Genomic DNA, 22,908 nt, shown 5'->3' with positions numbered 1-22,908 from the left:
ATCAAACTCGTAAGCCCCAAGACCCTCCCTTGCAAAAAAAAGCGACAATAACATCAAAGCCCAACCCCTCTCTCACACACAAAAATCTAACAGATCATTCACACAGAAAAACACCTAACAAGAACATCACACCCCAAATCCCCAACCCTCCCTTCGCCCAAGAAATTAACATATTGCCCATCGGCCAATCAGTAACAAGAACGAAAACACAGAGAAATTGAAGGAGACCAGTATAAACAACAGTCCACATCAATATTCACATACAACTCGGAATTTTGATAACAACGTCTGTCAGCATTGAGGAGAGCGATAGCTTGATCTCAGTACTTCCGTGGGGAGTGACTGCTGATCCATGCCTTCATCCAATTCGCGGCCTCTCAACTGCTGGCCCAATGCAACCTCCCAACCTCTGGCCACTTGGCCATTGTTATACCACCATCAAGTTTGTTTGCCATGTCATCCCACACCCACACTTTGGAAAGTACGATCACCTGGCTATACCTCTCCTCCCAGCATATAGCCAGAGACTAAAGACCTTCACACCACTGGTAAAGACCAAGAAGGTATGGTCCAGTGAAGCTGAGGGCTTACAGATCTGCTTTTAGTCAGTGGACTGGACAATATTCAGAGATTCATTTTCAAATCTGAAATTCATGCCATGGTTGTCATTGACTTCATTGAGACCTGTATGGATGAGTGTGTACTTTCAAGAACATACTGGACCAAAAGCTGTGGGTGAACCAGGAGATTCATAGTCTGGTGAGGGCTAGACCTATGGCATTGAAGACTGGTGATCTAGAACTAGACAAATCATCTAGATGTGACCTTTGGAAGACAATTTTAAAAGTTAGAGACGGAATCGGATGCACAGCTGCTCTGGCAGGGTTTGCAGGCCATTACATTGTACAAGGCCAAACCTAACATTATGAATACTTCACTCTCAGATGAGTTCAATGCCTTTTATGCACGCTTTGAAAAGGAGAAATAAACTACACTTGTGCTACCCTGCAGCATTTGGTGACCCTATGGTTTCTGTCTTGGAGGCCAACATCAGAACTTTTTTCAAGGGGGTGAACCTTCACAGGGCATCAGGCTCTGATGGTAGGGCACTGAAAACCTGCTCCAACCATCTGTGGGAGTGTTCAAGGACATCGTTAATCTCTCACTGCTGTAATCAGAGGTTCCCACATTCTTCAATAAGGCGACTATCATACCAGTGCCCAGGAAAAGTGGGGTAAGCTGCCTCAATGACTATCCCCCAGTTGCAGTCACATTTACAATGGTGAAGTGCTTTGAGAGGTTTGTCGTATTCAGAGTCAGCTCCTGCCTAAACATGGACCTGGACCCACTGCAATTTGCCTCTCACCACAGTGGATGCAATCAGTCTGGCTTTCTACTCAACCTTGGATCACCTGGGCAATAGCAATCCCTATGTCAGGCTGCTGTTTATTGATTACAGCTCAATGTTCAAAGTAACCGTGTCCTCAGTTCTAATCACCAATCTCCAAAGTCTGGGTCTCTGTACCTGCCTCTGCAACTGGATTCTTGACTCCCTCACCGGGAGACCACAGTCAGTGCGGATCAGAAATAATATATCCTCCTCGCTGAAACTCAGCACTGGTGTGATGGTAGTGTGCAAAGTTCTAAACTCGAATAGAAACCTTAAGCTCTGTCCAATATAAATAGCCACAAGTGTTCTCGCTGAAGGGAAATTATACTATATAATTATAGCCTTCAAAGACAAGTTTACTTCTCTGTTTATTCTCCATGCTGAGTTTAGCTGCCAATACCCAGTATTCAAGTAGTGGGTCCCCTCTCTCTACCAAGGAGAAGATACTTCCAGCTAACAAAGTAGTTTAAAACACAGTTTATTTAATTACAGTGATACAAATTTATATCCAGACAACATTCTTAAAACACATTTAAAACTCACAGTGCATTTCTATTTTAAGCATTTCCCAATTACAAACCATTTCTAAAACATAAACCATCTGCAAAAGGCAAAGCATTTCTGGAACACAAAGGATTAAGATCAAAAGTGCGTAGAATGAACTGATGCATTTTGTAATAAAACCAATAAATTGCATGCAGGTGTAATGCCCTGGTTAAGATTTTTACTGCATTTCGTAGCTTTCTGTAGAAGCATTGTGTCCCGCTGACAGTGTTTGGGTTTCAGTTAGAGATAAGGGGCTGTGATGTTCAATTTAGAAATGCTGTGTCAGCCAATCAGGATGGTGGAATGGGAGAAGGGTCCAGGGAAAGCTAGCTGAAGTGGATTTGTGATGGACACTGGTGGGGTTTGTGGTTTTTTGGCGGGAAATGCAGAGAGAAGAGACAGATGTAGGATTTGATCCAACAGGAAGGCGTGATTCAAAGGAGTCCATAATGGGAAGTTGTAATGGTGATTGGTGATGAGAAATCTGCACCATGAGTAAGTGACACACCCAGCTTTGGAAGCTATGGTCTCCAATATGTGCACATTTAGACTGGGTTAATTATAATGGGCCCCTTTATTTTTTTTCCTTTTCCTCTTGATAACTGTTGATTAAGCTGAAATTAGTTAATATACTTTCTTTATAATGGTATGCGGTGTACAATCTGTTATTTCTTGCCGATGGATAATTGCATACAGGCAATACTTACACAGCATTCACTCAAATCAGGGTTCCATTAGTCGAAACATCCCAACATCCCAACTTTGGTGGGACTCAAATCATACCAACCTTGGACATGTATTGGCTTTCTCACAGCTGAGAACAGTGGCTGTTAGCAGAGCTGGCTAACAAGACAAGTTTCTATACAAGCCCGGTGAGGGGGCCTCACAGGCATTTAATTTGTTTATGGATCCATAATGTAAAATACTTGACTGTAAATTCATCTTCTAATATCATCTAGTGCATCATACAGTACTGTAAGAATATTGTACCCTGCCTCTGAAATTCATTTCATCGGAGTAAAAAGAATGAAATTTATAGACAGTGAACAGCTCACTGATGCCACAATGTAGAGCTATTTGCCGAGCTTTTTGATGACAGTGTTAATTTATATCCTGCTAAGCTTCCAGTGTGATAAGGAAGAAGCACACCCTCATATTCAGGCTGACAATGAAATAAGTTTCATGGTTCCATTGCTGAACTTGAATCTTCTTGTATTCAAATATGGGGCAAACTACTTACTGGGTTCCTGTGAAGCATTCGACAGTGTGTTCAAAGCTGGGTCTACACGCTATCCAATAGAAGTTCCATGATGGAACTACTTAGCCCACTACTTCCAAGATAAGTGATTAAAATATACCGACCAAAGTGTTCACCCAAGTAGAGTAGGGTTGTTCCTGCTAAGTTATGTGGATTGATACCAGCCACAGTACCTACCATCCTGAAGGCATCCCTATAAAGCTTTACCAGTGTCATTATCACCATTTTATCCTTTTCACTCAATCCTGGGCTCCCCCCACTGCACACAATAATTTCCAATGAATGTCCAATTTCCCTGCCCACTTTTCAATAGGTACATTTAATGTCAGGGAAATGTATACAATATACATCCTGAAATTCTTTTCCTTCACAAACATCCACAAAAACAGAGGAGTGCCCCAAAGAATGAATGACCGTTAAAACGTTAGAACCCCAAAGCTCTCCCCCTCTCGTGCACAAGCAGCAGCAAGGCAAAGAACCCCCGCCCCCCCCCGCCTCCCAAACCGGCAAGAAAGCATCAGCGCCCTGCACAGGGCACTCAAGCGTGCAGCAAAAGCATCAATAAAGACACAGACTTGCCGTACCCCAAAAACTACTCATTCACCCGGTATTCAACGTACCATAGGTACTCTCTCTCCCTAATAATGGAAAAAGAGCTATCCTGATTTCACAGCGAGAGGGGAGACATAACAAACAACTCGCTGATTTACGATGTTAAAAGTCTGTTGCATCTCTTTTTCCGAGCTCTGCACCCAGAGAGTCAGCCCCAGAAAGGCGCAGCTCTCCAGACACACAACCCCTATCAGCTAACCTGCTGCTCCCAATGATCCATGTTCTCCTGCAACGCCTCAGTCAGGTGTACCGGCCTAGAATCAGCACGTTTCCCGAGCCACGGAAATCTCGAACCCTGAAGGTGCACTCGACTTCCAGACCACGTCCTTGGGATAGTGGCCTGTCGTAAGGCCCTGAGAGCGGCCCGCAAAGAACTGAAGTCAGAGTGTAACTCCAGGTCAGGGTCTTCAACAGAACTTTGAAAAGGCAAAAAAAATCAAAGATAGAAATACAAGAGGTGATTGATAAGTTTGTGGCCTAAGGTAGAAGGAGTCAATTTTAGAAAACCTAGCACATTTATTTTTCCTACATTTACACACTTAGTCCAGCGGTCATGGAGCATACGGATCCCTTCTTTGTAGAAGTCGGCGTCTTGGACCTCCAGAAGGAGATGAGTTATTAACTTCAAACTTTCTGCATTTTCACTCAAAGAGTTGAACTGCACATGCATGTAACGAGAGCTGTATAACTCATCTCCTTCTACCTTAGGCTACAAACTTATCAATCACCCCTGCTGTGGACCACCTGGAGGTCTAAGATGCTCTCGTTACATGCACATGCAGTTCATCTCTTTGTGTGATAATGCAGAAATTTTGAAGTTAATAACTCATCTCCTTCTACCTTAGGCCACGAACATATCAATCACCCCTGCTGTGGACCACTTCTACAAAGAAGGGATCCGTATGCTCCACGACTACTGGACTAAGTGTGTACATGTAGGAGGACACTATGTTGAAAAATAAATGTGTTAGGTTTTCTAAAATTGACTCCTTCTACCTTAGGCCACAAACTTATCAATCACCCCTCATAGATCTGTTTCTGAAGAGGCAAAGCAAAGGAGTTGCCATTGAGCACCATCTTGACTTTGCTCTGTCTCTCCACTATTCCCAGTCTGCTTTAAAAACTTATGCTATTGCCTCATCTTTTGTTTTCTTTTCTTTTACAAGCTTTGTGAGAACAATCTAACTCATCGTCATGACAGCAATGAAGCTTAATCCCCAGTAGTTCATGAACTGCAGGATTATTTATTCCTGATAGTCTTTATACAGTATTGATAAATGTTCATACGACTTTGTTTCTGCTAATTCACAGGGACCGAGATTTCTGTCTGAAGCTCTTGTGGTTCATGATGCATCAATAGCAGAAGCTGTAGATCCTTTCTTTATTCTTCATGAAACTGTTGCTAAGGTAAGATTTATTTTATTATGAAAACTAAGTGATTAGGGTCAGAACTTGTAGCATGACTCATAGTATATCAACTTGTAAAATGTTTGTATCTTTAATGCAACGGGAAATTGTTCTGAAAATCATTGAGCTTTCGTGAGAGTGGTGCATCAGATGGTGCTGATGCTTCTCGGCTCAGGAAACCTGGGTTCAGTCTGTTGGAGTTTGCATGTTATATGTTCAGTGGGTAATACCGTTCCAGCTGACCGGAAGTGCACTAAGAGCGGTAAGCGTAAAGGAGTTGAGTGCTTACTGATCTGGTTAACAACGGATGGTGCAATCTGGGGTATATTACGATCGAGGAACGTGTTTGCAGACTGGATATTGAACTTTTCACTGTTGGACTTCGGCCACATTCCACCGAGATACCACATTTGGGGGCACGGGAGGTCATTCCTGCCTGTGGCCATCGAATGCACAGCTCCTCCCGTGGCGGGTCAGACACCCTAAGCCAATAGACTGGTCCTGGAATTATTTTCCATCTGGCATAGTTTGCATTTTGGTGTTTGATTGTTGGGGTTTTTTGTATTGCTATATTTACGCTCTATTTTTGGTTGGTGCCGCTGTAACAAAACCAAATTTCCCTCGGGATTAATAAAGTATATCTATCTATCTATCTATCTATCTATCTATCTATCTATCTATATGTGTGACTGTGTGGGCTTCCCCCAGATGTCCTGCTACCTCTCACATCCCAGAGATGTACTTGATTGTTACATTAATGCCTTCAGGGTGGTAGGTGTTGTGAATAACATATATAGGTGGGTGGTAAATTTATCAATGTAAATTTAACAGGCATGTGAGGTAATAGCTCATGTGGAAATAGGAATTCTCTCAGAGACAACATCAACTTGATAGGTTGAACAGCCTCCTTCTTGTCAGAAAATACTCAACACACATGAGCATTGAATAGTGCTACAGTATTCACTTCCATTTTTTGATTCATCAATTAATATTTTTAATTTCATAAAGTGATGTTTGACCTTGGAGCTTTGGTAAATCCTATCTAGCACTACCCACACATAGTAGCTGCCACAGACATAATTATATCCTTTTTGGAATTGGACAAGGCACTTTGTCTACATATTCCTTGTAATTCTTTGGTGCAATTCAAGCAGAGATCATGAAATCAGACTTGATTTGGTTGGATTGAGATGAGTTGGTTAGTTTCCCATTAATTAAGCATATATAAGAAAAATTATAATTAAATTAAGTTATTTCCGTTAATGTAGCATATATTTCCTTAATAATGCTAATACAATGAAATTACTCTGCAAAAATATGTGATTTTGATTGACAAAGCTAATTTTCTAAACTCTCTCCAGTAATCCATTCTTTTAGTTTTCTCTGCACACCAGTCTGTATCACAATTTGTAATGTCCCTTAAAATTTTTGATTTTATTCTTAGCTGCCACAATAGCATTGAATGTGAACAATAATTAGAATCTTAAATTATCTTTATTGTCTGCACCAAGCTGGCTGAGATGTTTTATCCAAAATCTACATCTGTCATCCAATTATCCTGTAAATTTAATCAATGGGTTTAATCAAGCACTAAATTTCACTCAGTTTAACAGCCGTGATCCGTAGTGGCAACGTTGTCTGAATTGTTAAAATGTGATAGTAACGCTACCAAATATTTATATCTAAAACCTATGATATATATGCCATTGAATTGTGTTTACCAGTTTACGGCAATCTGTAGTCGGTAATTCCATTAATTGATATTCTCAGAATTGCAGCACACTCAAGCAATGATAACACCTTAGTAATCCATGTATGTCGCTACTATTGATCTTCATTGAAGTTACATGTGTGGAAATACAGAGTGTCAACAGCTTTCTTATGATGCTCAAAAAGGTTGATTACTGACATATTCCTTAATTGTGGATAAAAACAAAGCACAGTATGTTATTGGCATGCAAGAAAGAAAAGCTTGTACTTTAATGGCTCTCTGTGGATCACAATGTTGACATCGTAGAAAGGTTTATATTGTGCCAATGAAAATAAGCATTGTGCATTCTGGACACCAGAACTCCTATTAGATCATTCATGGCAGTAATGTCAAAAGGGAAGTACCAAATAAATAGTTTGAGAGATTAATGACAATACAGGCAGATAAAGAAGGCTCGTTTTGAAAGGCTTTATTGGCAAATGAAGGATAAATCTTTGACTCTACTATATCCTGACCATCAGATTGAAATTTTCTCCCTGACAAGGATCATATGATTTTCAGTGCATACCAACTTTATTGTCCTTAAGTACTCTGCAGATTTTTTTTCCCTGGTGACTCAAGATAACCCCAAACCCACATGTCCTGATGTCAGTGTTGATATGTTCAAACCCGAGCTCCATTGACATTCAGTAGTTATATCTGTATTCATAGAAACTCGGAAACTTGACTTCATTTCTGTGAGAGAATACGACCTCAGTGTGTCCCAAACATTTAACAGTCAACAAATTATTTTGCACTGCCATCACTATTATAAAATAGGAAACTCAACAGCTCATTACCAAAATGATAGCCTTGAACAGAGAACAAGGTGATAATGAACAGATAACATTTTTTTCAAAATTTGGACTGAAGGATGAATAATGTCTTGTATCAGAGGGCTAATTTCCATTACTGTCTGATCTTCTACATTTAGGAACCGTGTTAAGTATCTCAACCCAGAAATGAGGTCAATGTTAGAGCAGAGCTACTTCAGTACTCCTCAAGGGTCTGACCAGAATTTTGTGCTTAAGATTCTAAAGCTTGGAAATGATCTAATCCCCTGATGTAGGCTGACTCATGAACCACAGCTTCCTCCTCTTATAGTTAATAATCAGCTCTTTGGTTTTGCTGACATTGAGTAAGAGGTTGTTGTTGTGGTACCATCCAGACAGATTTTCATTCTCCCCCCCCACCCCACCCATATGCTGATTTGTCACCATTTTTGACTTGACCAACAATAGAGGTGTCGGCAGCAAACTTAAATATGCCATTGAAGCTGTACTTTGCCTCACAGTCATAAGTATAAAATGAGTCGAGCAATGGGCTAAGCACACAGCCTTGTGGTGCACATGTGTTGATGGTGATTGTGGAGGAAATGTTGTTGCCAATCTGACCTAAGTAGGGTCTTTAAGTGAGAAAGTTGAGGATCCAGTTGCATAAGGAGGAGCTGAGGCCTAGATCTTGGAGCTTATTGATTAGCTTTGAGGGAGAGATCGTGTTGAATCCAGAGCTGTGGTCAGTGAAGAACATCCCGAAGAGCATGTCATGAAATTTGTTATTTTGTGGCAGAAGTACTATAAAATAGTATACATTAAAATTTCTTAAAGTTACAATAAGAAATATAGAAAAAAGTAGTGCAAAAAGAGAGCTAAATATTGAGATAGTGTCCCTGTGTTCATGGACCATTCAGAAATCTGATAATAGAGGGGAAGAAGCTGTTCCTAAAAAGTTAAGTGTGTGTCTTCAGGCTCCTGTACCTCCTCCCTTATGGTAGTAATGAGAAGAGGGCATATTCTGTATGCTAAGGATCCTTAATTATGGATGCTTCCTTCTTGAGGAATCACCTTTTGCAGATATCCTTAATGATGGGGGACTAGTGGCCATTATGGAGCTGGCTGAGTTTCTAACCCTCTGCAGCTTTTTACAATCCTATGCATTGGTGCCTCCATATAAGACAGTGATGCAACCAGTTAGAATGTGTTCTATGGTACGTCTGTAAATATTTGCCAGAGTATTTGGAGACTTACCAACTGTCCACAAGCTCTTAATGGAATATACCTACTGGTGTGCCTTCTTCATAATTGCATCAATATGTTGGGCCCAGGATAGATCTTCCGAGAAGCTGACACCCAGGAACTTGAAGCTACTCACCCTTTCCACTGCTGAACCCTCGATGAGGACTGATGTGTGTTCTCCCAACTTCTACTTACTGAAGTCCACAATCAATATCTTGGTCTAACTGATGTTGTGTAATTTGCTGTTTTACAACACCACTCAACCAGCAGATCTATCACACTCCTGTATGCCTCCTTGTCACCATCAGAAATTCTTAATCAGTTGTGTCACTGGGAAATTTAGAGATGGCATTTAAACTATGCCTAGCCACATAGTCATGATTGTCTAACCAGTGATAGAGTTCTTTGATAAGATTACAAAGAAGATTGATGAAGGAAGAGTGGTGGATGTTGTCAGCAAGGCCTTTCACAAAGTCCTGCATGGGAAGCTGCGGCAGAAGGTTAGCTTGCTTGAAAATCAGGATGAAGTAGTCAATTCTATTAAACATTGACTTAGCAGGAGAAGCCAGAGAGTAGTAATAGATTATTGTCTCCCTAACTAGAGGCCTGTGACTAATAATTTGCCCCAGGTATCCTTGCTCGGTCTGTTGTTGATCACCTATATTAATTATTTGGATGATAATGTGGTAAACTGGAAAGCAAATTTACAAAATACGCTAAAATTAGGGATGTATTGGACAGCGAGGAAGGCTATCAAAGCTTGTGGCGTGATCTCAGCCAACTGGGAAATGGGCTGAAAAATGGCAGATGGAATCTAACACAGTCAAGTGTGAGTTGATGCACTTTTGGAGGACAAACCAAGGTCAGACTTAGACAGTAGGTCTCAGAGATGTGCAGCAGAACAAAGGGACCTGCAAATACAGATCCATAATTCCTTGAAAGTGGTATCATAGTCAGACAGTGTTGTAAGTAAAATTTATGGCTCCTTGGCCTTGATAAATCTAAGTATTGAGTACAGGAGTTGGGATGTTAGTTTGAAGTTCTATAAAGAATTGATGAGGCTGAATTTGGTGTATAGTGTGCAGTTTTAGTTATATTCTTAAAGGAAATATATCAGTAAGATTAAAAGAGCACTTCAAAGAGTTATGGGGAAAGATTGAATAAGTTAGGATTTTATTCCCTGAAGCGTTGGAGAATAAGGGGCGATCTTATAGAGGTACACGTCATTAATAGAGGTATAGATAGAGTAAATGTATGCAGACTTTTGCTCCTCAGGTTGGGTGAGAATAGAATTAAAGATTTAGAACGAAATTTTAACAGGAAACCGAGGGGGATCTTCACTCAGAGTGTGGTGCAAACATGAAATGAGTTGCCAGTGAAAGAGATGGATGTGGGCTCAATTGTAAAATTTTAGAGAAACTTAGATAGGTACATGGATGAGAGGGGTATGGAGAGCTAGTTTTGGGTGCAGATAGATGGGTCTAGACAGAAGATCATCTAGCACAGACTAGATGTATTGAAGCATTTACTTCTGTACTGTAATGCTCTACAATTCTATGAAGTACATAATTTCTACTCATTTCTATGTTTTTGCTCTACTAAAACAGGATAAGAAAGGAAAAATAGCTCTATGTTACCTAAAATAATGACATATTTTTGCTGTTAGATATGGCAGCTGTGTGGATTAACAAACACTTTGGCACAAGGTTGTAATGTGGATTTCCTGTCAAGAAGAGCATCAATTCTACAAATACACGACTGCAGATTTTAAATTTTATATTGAATTTTTTCCACCACCTTAATCAGTACTTAGACATCCCAACTCGCGTGGGCAATACGAGATCTCCAATTAGGGAATGAGACAGGGCAGGTGACGGAAGTTTGTGTAGGGGAACACTTTGCATATTGTGTCCATAATGCCATTAATTGCAAGATAACTATGCAAAAGGATAGGTCTGGACCTCAGGTTGAGATTCTAAATTGGAGAAGAGCCAATTTTGATGCTATCAGAAAGGATCTAGCAAGTGTGGATTGGGATACGCTGTTTTCTGGCAAAAGTATACTTGGTAAATGGGAGGCCTTCAAAAGCAAAATTTTGAGGGTACAGAGTATGTATTTATGTTCCTGTCAGAATAAAAGGCAAGGATAACAGGTTTAGGGAACCTTGGTTTTTGAGAGATAGTGAGGCCCTGGTTAAGAAAAAGAAGGAGGTGTATAGCAGATATAGGTAGGTAGGAACAAATGAAGTACTTGAAGAATATAAGAAATGCAAGAGAACACTTAAGAAGGAAATCATGAGGGCTTCCACTATTAAGAGCAAAAGGATAGCAAAGGACAAAATTGGTCCTCTGGGAGATCAGAGTGATAACCTATGCGTAGAGCAGAAAGAGATGGGGGAGATATTTAATAGATTTTTTGCATTGTATTTACTCAGGAGACAGATACAGAATCTATAGAAGTGAGGAAATTAAGCAGGGAGGCCATGGACCCTATACGGATGACAGAGGAGACAGTGTTTGGTGCTTGAGGCAAACCAAGGTGGATAAATTCCCAGGGCTTGACAAGGTGTTCCCTCGGACCATGTGGGAGGCTAATGCAGAAATTGCAGGGGCAGTAGCAGATATTTAAAACATGCTTAGCCACAAGTGACACACATAAAAGTTGCTGGTGAACGCAGCAGGCCAGGCAGCATCTCTAGGAAGAGGTGCAGTCGACATTTCAGGCCGAGACCTTTCATCCTGACGAAGGGTCTCGGCCTGAAACATCTTCTGCACCTCTTCCTAGAGATGCTGCCTGGCCTGCTGCGTTCACCAGCAACTTTTATGTGTGTTGCTTGAATTTCCAGCATCTGCAGAATTCCTGTTGTTTGCGTTTTTAGCCACAGGTGAGTTGTCGGGGGATTTGAGAATGGCTAATTGTTTTATGTTGTTAAAGAAAGGCTCGAAGAGTAAGCCAGGAAATTACAGGCTGGTGAGCCTGACATCAGTAGTGGGAAAGTTACCGGAAGGTCTTCAAGGGATGGGATATATAATTACTTAGATAGACAATGACTGATTAGGGATAGTCAACATGGCTTTGTCTAACCAATCTTACGGAGTTTTTCAAGGTAGTTACCAAGAAAGTTGATGAAGGCAATGATGTTGTCTTCATGGACTTTAGCAAGGTTCTTCATGGGAGATTGGTCAAGGTGGTTCAGTTCCTTGGCTTTCAAGATGAGGTAGCAAATTGGATTAGACATTTGGTTTACGGAACAAGCCAGAGTAGATGGGTGCCACTCTTACTGGAGGACTGTGACTAGTGGTGTGCCACAGGGATAGGTGCTGGCTCTGTTGTTGTTTGTCATCTATATCAACAATCTGGATAATAATGTGGTAAACTGGATCAGCAAGTTTGCGGGTGACACCAAGATTGGGGATGTAGTGGAGAGTGAGGAAGAGTATCAAAGCTTGCCGTGAGATTTGGACCAGCTGGAAAAATGGGCTGAAAACTGACAGATGGAATTTAATGCATAAAAGTGTGAGATGTTGCTGGCTGGTGTTACATGGCATCCATACTGGACTTCGAAGCGAGTGGTCTCAGATTCCAATCCGGCCGGTTCCTTGCACGCTTTCCATCTGTACTGGGTTGAGCATTGAGCTAGCAACTTATCCTTGTAAGAGACAGACAAAATGCTAAAGAAACAGCAAGGTTTCTGCCTGATGTGCCACAAGGTAGTACCAATCAGGTAGATCTAACATGCTGTACAGTAGGGCACTGAGAAGTATAATAGAACAGAGGAATCAGGGAATACAGGTCCTTAATTCCTTGAAAGTGGTATCACAGGTAGATTGGGTCATAAAGAAAGCCTTCATAAATCAAAATATTCAGTGCAGGAGTTGGGATGTCATGTTGATATTGTATATAATGTTGGTGAGGCCTAATTTGGAGTATTGTGTGCAGTTTTGTTCATCCACCTACAGGAAAGATCTAAATAGGATTGAAAGAGTGCAAATTATAAGGGTGTTGCTGGGACTTAAGGACTTGAGTGACAGGGAAAGGTTGAATAGGTGAGGATTTCATTCCCTAGAATGTAGAAGTTTGAGGGTAGATTTGATAGAGGTATACAAAATGATGAGGGATATAGATAGAGTAAATGTAATCAGGCTTTTCTCCTTTGAGATTGGGTGAGACTACAACTTAAGGTCATGGGTTAAGGGTGAAAGGTAAACAGTTTAAGGAGAACATGAGGGGAAGCTTCTTCACTTGGAGGGTTGTGACGTGTGGAACCAGCTACTGGCACGAGTGGTGGATGAGGGGCGATTTCAACATTAAAGAGAAATTTGGATAAGTGTATGGATGATAACATTATGGAGGACTCCGGTCTGGGTGAAGGTTGATGGGACTGGGCAGATTAATGGTTGGGCACTGACTAGATGGGCTGAGGGGCTCATTTTTGTGCTGCAGTATCCTCTGACTCTATGTCTCTATAACCATAGTGAATTAATGATTTTTAAATTTTGTTTGATAATTTCATTTAGTCTACAGAACTGATAATCTGTGAGAGTGACAATGGAAAAAGGAAGTAGCTCCCTGTTAGCAAATAGGTAAGTTGTTTCAAATGATGTAGAACTGAGCCAAAAAAAAGCCATTTGGGTCTTGGGTCTTTGTTCTTGGTTTGTCAATCTAAAATGGGATCCTGTCAGTGAAGGCAAGTAAATATAGAAACTTTGCAATTAAGTAATATTTGAAAATGCCATATACTATTGTAGCAATGAATCTCATACTTTCATTCTTGACATGTGCATTCCCTTGAAGAGGATTGCAGAGTAAACAATAGTGACATTATTCTCTGTGCAACATTCATTTTCCATCTTGGGTTACTACATACTGTGACGAGATGCTACAAATCTTGCCACCATTCAAACAGGATGTAGGTATTGCTAGGTGATGACTTTAGCTAAAGGAAGTCTAATCACTTCCCTTGATATCTTTGTCAATTTTTCCCTGTCAATGGCAACATGGTTTACTGTTAGCCTACAAAAGTGGCAGATACAGCCCTGGCAAAGGACTCCCCACCATTGAGCACATCTGCAAGGTGCACTGTGACAAAAAAAACAGCATGGCCATCAGGAAGGAAGTACAGGAGCCTTAGGTTTCATACCACCAGATTAAGGACCAGTTATAACCCTTCAACATCAGACTCCTGAATCAGTGTGGTAACTTCACTCACCTCAACACTGAACAGATTCCACATGGGTTCACTTTCAATGACTCTAGAACTCATTTTCTCAGTGTTATTTATATTTTTTAAATTATTTATACAGTTTGTTTTTTTTTGCACATTGTAAGTATTTGTGTAGTTTTTGAGTATTTCTCTGAATGTCTGCAAGAAAATGAATCTAGAGGTAGTATATGGTGACATAAAAGTACTTTGATGATAAATTTACTTTGAACTTGTTACCTAGGCATTGGTCAGGCATTTCATTATTGTAACAAGAATTGGTCAAAGCATGTTAATGACATAGAGAAGTGACTCATAGAAACATAGAAAATAGGTGCAGGAGTAGGCCATTCGGCCCTTCGAGCCTGCACCGCCATTCAGTATGATCGTGGCTGATCATCCAACTCAGAACCCTGTACCAGCCTTCCCTCCAGACCCCCTGATTCCTTTAGCCACAAGGGCCATATCTAACTCCCTCTTAAATATAGCCAATGAACTGGCCTCAACTGTTTCCTGTGGCAGAAAATTCCACAGATTCACCACTCTCTGTGTGAAGAAGTTTTTCCTAACCTCGGTCCTAAAAGGCTTCCCCTTTATCCTCAAACTGTGACCCCTCGTTCTGGACTTCCCCAACATCGGGAACAATCTTACTGCATCTAGCCTGTCCAATCCCTTTAGGATTTTATACCTTTCAATAAGATCCCCCCTCGATCTTCTAAATTCCAACGTGTATAAGCCTAGTCAATCCAGTCTTTCATCATATGAAAGTCCTGCCATCCCAGGAATCAATCTGGTGAACCTTCTTTGTACTCCCTCTATGGCAAGGATGTCTTTCCTCAGATGAGGGGACCAAAACTGCACACAATACTCCAGGTGTGGTCTCACCAAAGCCTTGTACAACTGCAGTAGTACCTCCCTGCTCCTGTACTCGAATCCTCTCACTATAATGCCAGCATACCATTCGCCTTTTTCACCGCCTGCTGTACCTGCATGCCCACTTTCAATGACTGGTGTATTTTGACACCCAGGTCTCGTTGCACCTCCCCTTTTCCTAATCGGCCACCATTCAAATAATAATCTGTTTTTCTGTTTTTGCCACCAAAGTGGATAACTTCACATTTATCCGCATTAAATTGCATCTGCCATGGATTTGCCCACTCACCTAACCTGTCCAAGTCACCCTGCATCCTCTTAGCATCCTCCTCACAGCTAACACTGCCACCCAGCTTCGTGTCATCCGCAAACTTGGAGATGCTGCATTTAATTCCCTCATCTAAGTTATTAATATATATTGTAAACAACTGGGGTCCCAGCACTGAGCCTTGCGGTACCCCATTAGTCACTGCCTGCCATTCTGAAAAGGTCCCGTTTATTCCCACTCTTTGCTTCCTGTCTGCCAACCAATTCTCTATCCACATCAATACCTTACCCCCAATACTTTGGATTAAGTTTTCACACTAATCTCCTGCGTGGGACCTTGTCAAAAGCCTTTTGAAAATCCAAATATACCACATCCACTGGTTCTCCCCTATCCACTCTACTAGTCACATCCTCAAAAAATTCTATGAGATTTGTCAGACATGATTTTCTTTTCACAAATCCATGCTGACTTTGTCCGATGATTTCACTGCTTTCCAAATGTGCTGTTATCACATCTTTGATAACTGACTCTAGCATTTTCCCCACCACTGATGTTAGGCTAACTGGTCTATAATTCCCTGGTTTCTCTCTCCCTCCTTTTTTAAAAAGTGGGGTTACATTAACCACCCTCCAATCCTCTGGAACTAGTCCAGAATCTAAAGAGTTTTGAAAAAATATCATTAATGCATCCACTATTTCTTGGGCTACTTCCTTAAGCACTCTGGGATGCAGACCATCTGGCCCTGGGGACTTATCTGCCTTTAATCCCTTCAATTTACCTAACACCACTTCCCTACTAACATGTATTTCCCTCAGTTCCTCCATCTCACTGGACCCTCTGTCCCCTACTATTTCCGGAAGATTATTTATGTCCTCCTTAGTGAAGACAGAACCAAAGTAGTTATTCAATTGGTCTGCTAAGTCCTTGCTCCCCATCATCAATTCACCTGTTTCTGTCTGTAGGGGACCTACATTTGTCTTAACCAATCTATTTCTTTTCACATATCTATAAAAGCTTTTACAGTCAGTTTTTATGTTTCCTGCCAGTTTTCTCTCATAATCTTTTTTCCCTTTCCTAATTAAGCCCTTTGTCCTCCTCTGCTGGACTCTGAATTTCTCCCAGTCCTCAGGTGAGCCACTTTTTCTGGCTAATTTGTATGCTTCTTTGGAATTGATACTATCCCTAGTTTCCCTTGTCAGCCACGGGTGCACTACCTTCCCTGATTTTTTCTTTTGCCAAACTGGGATGAGCAATTGTTGTAGTTCATCCATGCAACCTTTAAATGCTTGCCATTGCATATCCACCGTCAATCCTTTAAGTGTCATTTGCCAGTCTATCTTAGCTAATTCACGTCTCATACCTTCAAAGTTACCCTTCCTTCCATGATCTACAAGAAACCAGTCTGGACTGTGAATTTCTCTAGTTTGCTCCACGATCACAGCACCAAAGATAATGAAGAAATCCATATTCATTCTGTACAAATTACTATCTTTGAACATCAATCCCATCTGTCTCCACTACCAATCATTGCTGATTTTCATTGATCTGCTGGGGGCACCATATTATCAGCAATTTCTAAATGCTTTCTCGGCAGCACTGAAACCTCTCAAATTCCCATTAGCTGGAAGGACAAGGACAGCAATTAGCTGATAAACTTCTGAATTATACATGATTCTGATCTGGAAACGTATCCCTCTGTCTCTGTTATTTCTCAGAGCTGGAAAAAGCAGTATGTTTGGAATATGGTTCCTCAGTGCATTAAAAAGCAATATAGGAAAATCATTCACTGTTGTATTGAAACCATGTGCATTTCTCTTAAGGATATTAAAAGCACTTGATATTCTTATTACCTCATTATCTGAGTACAAATTATGAGCACAAGGAGCATCCAAATCAACACGATAAATGTTATAAGCCCAGCCATAGCAACGACATTGACTACTGTTCCTTATTTATTATGCCAGCAGCTACCATCCTTGTGTCTTTACCTGCTCCACTGCTGCGGCAGCTGTAACCAAGCTGATTCACAGCTGTTTCTTGCAGTGGATGAACCTGAAGTCCGAAATGGAGAACTTCCAACAATTCTGGGCTTCGGTGGACAGGTTTTGGACCACATGGTCATCCTGAGAGTGACTGCAAACAGGGCTTGCTGCCTGATGGGCAGAAATGAGATCACAATCATTATGGACTAGCTATATTGAGAGAGTCCATATCTCTCCCTATAAACGTAATAATCTACATGAGGAGTTACATGTATGCACTAATAGCCTCAAAGTGCCCTTAAGTGATTAGAATCTAGAGCCATGACAACAGCGGTCTGGACTTCAATGGTAGATATCAGAGCTTCCACTATACCACTCATATCTGGGCAGCTTACACCATTTATGCTCTGCTTGTAGATGCTGCACCGCAGCTGGGTCCATGAATGTGGGTTTGAAGGTTGTCAAAGAAGGGCTTCACAGTCTTGATGGTGTGTGGTCTCAGTTCAGTAGCCTTTCCCTATCACACGGTTACATTTCAAAAGTCCACTTGTGCAAGAAGACTCACCATGTGTGTATCAGACTTCTTACCTATTTTCAAGTATCCATATAGAACCATTACTTCTGATGGGACCAGATGAAATATCAGGCTGTTGTTGCCTTTAGTTCCCAGCAGCTTCACACCTAGGATTTATGCGGATAGAATTTCTTAGGTATCTGAAAGGGGAAAGGCACAAATGTGTGGTTAGTGTGAGGTTTGGTGGCATGTGAGAAGGACATCTTTGAACCATCATTTAAGTCAGCATCGTTATTCTAATTGTTGCCCATTCGGTTGTCCTTCCAGTGATAGCTGTAGGAAGTGTGCTCCTTCCTTTTTGGAATGAACTCTTCGGCCTTGTGCAGGGAGCTGGAGAGCATTAGGCTCCAGACATCAAAGTTGCTGGTGAACACAGCAGGCCAGGCAGCATCTCTAGGAAGAGGTACAGTTGACGTTTCAGGCCGAGACCCTTCGTCAGGACTAACTGAAGGAAGAGCTAGTAAGAGATTTGAAAGTGGGAGGGGGAGGGGAGATCCAAAATGATAGGAGAAGACAGGAGGGGGAGGGATGGAGCCAAGAGCTGGACAGGTGATTGGCAAAGGAGATATGAGAGCATCATGGGACAGGAGGTCCGGGAAGAAAGACAAGGGGGGGGACCCAGAGGATGGGTTAGGGGTATAGTCAGAGGGACAGAGGGAGAAAAAGGAGAGTGAGAGAAAGAATGTGTGTATAAAAATAAGTAACAGATGGGGTACGAGGGGGAGGTGGGGCATTAGCGGAAGTTAGGGAAGTTGATGTTCATGCCATCAGGTTGGAGGCTACCCAGACGGAATATAAGGTGTTGTTCCTCCAACCTGAGTGTGGCTTCATCTTTACAGTAGAGGAGGCCGTGGATAGACATGTCAGAATGGGAATGGGATGTGGAATTAAAATGTGTAGCCACTGGGAGATCCTGCTTTCTCTGGCAGACAGAGTGTAGGTGTTCAGCAAAGTGGTCTCCCACTCTGCGTCGGGTCTCGCCAATATATAAAAGGCCACATCGGGAGCACCGGACGCAGTATATCACCCCAGCTGACTCACAGGTGAAGTGTTGCCTCACCTGGAAGGACTGTCTGGGGCCCTGATTGATGGTAAGGGAGGAAGCATAAGGGCACCTGTAACACTTGTTCCACTTACAAGGATAAGTGCCAGGAGGGAGATCAGTGGGGAGGGATGGGGTGGACGAATGGACAAGGGAGTCGCGTAGGGAGTGATCCCTGCAGAAAGCAGAGGAGGGGGGAGGGAAAGATGTACTTGGTGGTGGGATCCCGTTGGAGGTGGCGGAAGTTATGGAGAATAATATGTTGGACCCGGAGGCTGGTGGGGTGGTAGGTGAGGACCAGGGGAACCCTATTCCTAGTGGGATGGCGGGAGGATGGAGTGAGAACAGATGTGCGTGAAATGGGGGAGATGCATTTGAGAGCAGAGTTGATAGTGGAGGAAGGGAAGCCCCTTTCTTTAAAAAAGGGGGACATCTCCCTCGTCCTTGAATGAAAAGCCTCATCCTGAGAGCAGATGCGGCGGAGACGGAGGAATTGCGAGAAGGGGATGGCATTTTTGCAAGAGACAGGGTGAGAAGAGGAATAGTCCAGATAGCTGTGAGCGTCAGTAGGTTTATAGAAGACATCAGTGGATAAGCTGTCTCCAGAGACAGAGACAGAAAGATCTAGAAAGGGGAGGGAGGTGTCGGAAATGGACCAGGTAAACTTGAGGGCAGGGTGAAAGTTGGAGGAAAAGTTAATAAAGTCAATGAGCTCAGCATGCGTGCAGGAAGCAGGGCCAATGCAGTCGTCGATGTAGCAAAGGAAAAGTGGGGGACAGGTACCAGAATAGGCACGGAACATAGATTGTTCCACAAAGCCAACGAAAAGGCAGGCGTAGCTAGGACCCATACGGGTGCCCATAGCTACACCTTTAGTTTGGAGGAAGTGGGAGGAGCCAAAGGAGAAATTATTAAGAGTAAGGACTAATTCCACTAGACGGAGCAGAGTGGTGGTGGAGGGGAACTGATTAGGTCTGGAATCCAAAAAGAAGCGTAGAGCTTTGAGACCTTCCTGATGGGGGATGGAAGTATATAGGGACTGGACATCCATCGTGAAAATAAAGCGGTGGGGGCCAGGGAACTTAAAATCATCGAAAAGTTTAAGAGCGTGAGAAGTATCACGAACATAGGTAGGAAGGGATTAAACAAGGGGGGATAAAAACCGTGTTGAGGTATGCAGAAACGAGTTTGGTGGGGCAGGAGCAAGCTGAGACAATAGGTCTGCCAGGACAGGCAGGTTTGTGGATCTTGGGTAGGAGGTAGAAACAGGAAGTGCGAGGTGTGGGAACTATAAGGCTGGTAGCAGTGGATGGGAGATCCCCTGAGCGGATAAAGTTGGTGATGGTGTGGGAGACAATGGCCTGGTGCTCCTCAGTGGGGTCACGATCGAGGGGTAAATAAGAGGAGGTATCCGCGAGTTGTCGCTGTGCCTCAGCAAGGTAGAGGTCAGTACGCCAGACTACAACAGCACACTCATCAGCGGGTTTAATAGTAAGGTCAGGATTAGTGCGGAGGGAGTGGAGAGCAGAGCGTTCCGAAGGAGTGAGGTTGGAATGGGAACAAGGTGCGGTGAAGTCGAGACGGTTGATGTCCTGTCGGCAGTTAGCGATAAAGAGATCCAGACCAGGCAGAAGACCAGAGCGGGGTGTCCATGAAGAAGACGAGGGTTGAAGGCGGGAGAAGGGGTCATCGGTGGGGGTGGAAGAGTCCTTGCTGAAGAAGTAGGCTTGGAGACGGAGACGGCGGAAGAAGAGTTCCGCATCATGGCGAACGTGGAACTGGCTGAGGTGTGGGCGAAGGGGGACAAAGGTGAGGCCCTTCCTGAGGACAGAGTGTTCTGCCTCCGACAGTTGAAGGTCTGAGGGGATGGTAAAGACCCGGCACGGATGAGAGCTGGGATCAGAGGGGGGAGGGGGGAGGCTGGGGGTGTCAATGGAGAGGGGAGGGCTGGGGTGAGAGGAAGATGGAGCCCCTGAGGACCCAGGAGCTGACGATGGGATCTGAGGGAGACGGGATTGCAGAGTATTGTTGGGGGAAGGGGAGACGAGAGTCACAATAGCAGCACATAAAGACCCGGCCTGGAGTTCAAGGCTGGAGTCGCAATTGGTGGTTGCGCAATCGCTGTGAAGGTGTCCATGGTCGTTGCTGGAGTCCGGGTTTTGAATATGCCCTGAGGTGTTGGAGCCGGCGAGATCAATGGCAGGGGCCACAATCTGAAGTTCATGCCTGCTAGTTTCATGGCCAACAGGCTCTGGAGTCCGTAGATGTATGATCTTGCGATCTTTGCCTAACATGACAAAGTCAAAAAAATGGCGATTGCAGGCGTGGATCCGACGGAGGATGAAATAACGGGTAGGACCATTACCGACGGCGAAGAAAGTGTCCCGAAGGATTACAGATGGCGAAGAAAGTGTCCCGTAACTTCCGCCATCTCCAACGGGATCCCACCACCAAGTTCTCCGTAACTTCCACCACCTCCAACGGGATCCCACCGCCAAGCTCTCCATAACTTCTGCCACCTCCAACGGGATCCCACCACTAAGCACATCTTTCCTTCCCCGCTTCTCTCTGCTTTCTGCAGGGATCGCTCCCTACGCGACTCCCTTGTCCATTCGTCCCCCCATCCCTCGCCACTGATCTCCCTCCTGACACTTAGCCTTGTAAGCGGAACAAGTGCTACACATGCCCTTACACTTCCTCCCTCACCACCATTCAGGGCCCCAGACAGTCCTTCCAGGTGAGGCGACACTTCACCTGTGAGTCGGCTGGGGTGATATACTGCGTCTGGTGCTCCTGATGTGGCCTTCTATATATTGGCAAGACCCGACGCAGACTGGGAGACCACTTTTCTGAACACCTATGCTCTGTCCGCCAGAGAAAGCAGGATCTCCCAGTGGCCACACATTTTAATTCCACATCCCATTCCCATTCTGACATGTCTATCCACTGCCTCCTCTACTGTAAAGATGAAGCCACACTCAGGTTGGAGGAACAACACCTTATATTCCGTCTGGGTAGCCTCCAACCTGATGGCATGAACATCGACTTCTCTAACTTCCGCTAATGCCCCACCTCCCCCTCGTACCCCATCCGTTATTTATTTTTATACACACATTCTTTCTCTCACTCTCCTTTTTCTCCCTCTGTCCCTCTGACTATACCCCTTGCCCATCCTCTGGTTTCCCCCCCCCCCCGCCCCCGTCTTCCTCCCTGGACCTCCTGTCCCATGATCCTCTCATATCCCCTTTGCCAATCACCTGTCCAGCTCTTGGCTCCATCCCTCCCCCTCCTGTCTTCTCCTATCATTTCAGATCTCCCCCTCCCCCTCCCAGTTTCAAATCTCTCATTAACTCTTCCTTCAGTTAGTCCTGACGAAGGGTCTCGGCCTGAAACATCAACTGTACCTCTTCCTAGAGATGCTGCCTGGCCTGCTGCGTTGACCAGCAACTTTGATGTGTGTTGCTTGAATTTCCAGCATCTGCAGAATTCCTCTTGTTAGCATTAGGCTCCAAAGTTTTTAAGAGCACCTGAATGGGTTAATTGTTCAACAAGACTCGTTAATTGTTTAGTTCTATTTTCTCGAGCGGGTAGTGTGGTCTCCTGGCACTCTCTGTTTAAACTTGTTAAGTCTATTTTGAAAGGCTCAGGATTCAGAGTTACTTGTATTATTTAAACGAAGCCCAATTAGTGCTAATCACATGGTTCTAGTTTTTACGTCTTGTAGTGTTGCTCAGCCGAGTCACAGATGTTCTGTTGAAATTCTTATGAATAAACTTTGGTTGCCATCTGTGCATTGGAATCTGTCTGTCCTCTGTACTTCGGTTCCGACATTGCCATCACACATTGTGACACCTTTTAATGGAGTAGGTAAGATATCTATCAGTACTTGTTTCATGTAACTCAAACAGACACCTCCTCACAATTTTCCCTGTTACTCTCTGCCAGAACAAAAGCTATAGGGAAGAAATTATTTAACTATTTTTATCATTAT

The 22,908-nt window shown here is 43.2% G+C and overlaps 1 protein-coding gene across 5 annotated transcripts in view; it reads left to right on the top strand.

Moving 5' to 3' along the window:
• The window catches only part of LOC134345314 (inactive N-acetylated-alpha-linked acidic dipeptidase-like protein 2), a 1,001,093-nt gene that overhangs the window by 886,052 nt on the left and 92,133 nt on the right, over positions 1–22,908 (top strand). For all 5 annotated transcript variants that reach the window (XM_063045781.1, XM_063045779.1, XM_063045780.1 and 2 more), the window contains one exon: positions 5,118–5,213. In XM_063045781.1, coding sequence (XP_062901851.1) covers positions 5,118–5,213 — 96 coding nt within the window. The remainder of the gene's footprint in view (positions 1–5,117; positions 5,214–22,908) is intronic.

This window comes from Mobula hypostoma, chromosome 4, assembly GCF_963921235.1.
Source record: "Mobula hypostoma chromosome 4, sMobHyp1.1, whole genome shotgun sequence".
Classification (NCBI taxonomy): Eukaryota; Metazoa; Chordata; class Chondrichthyes; order Myliobatiformes; family Myliobatidae; genus Mobula; species Mobula hypostoma.
This window is presented reverse-complemented; position numbering and strand designations above follow the sequence as displayed.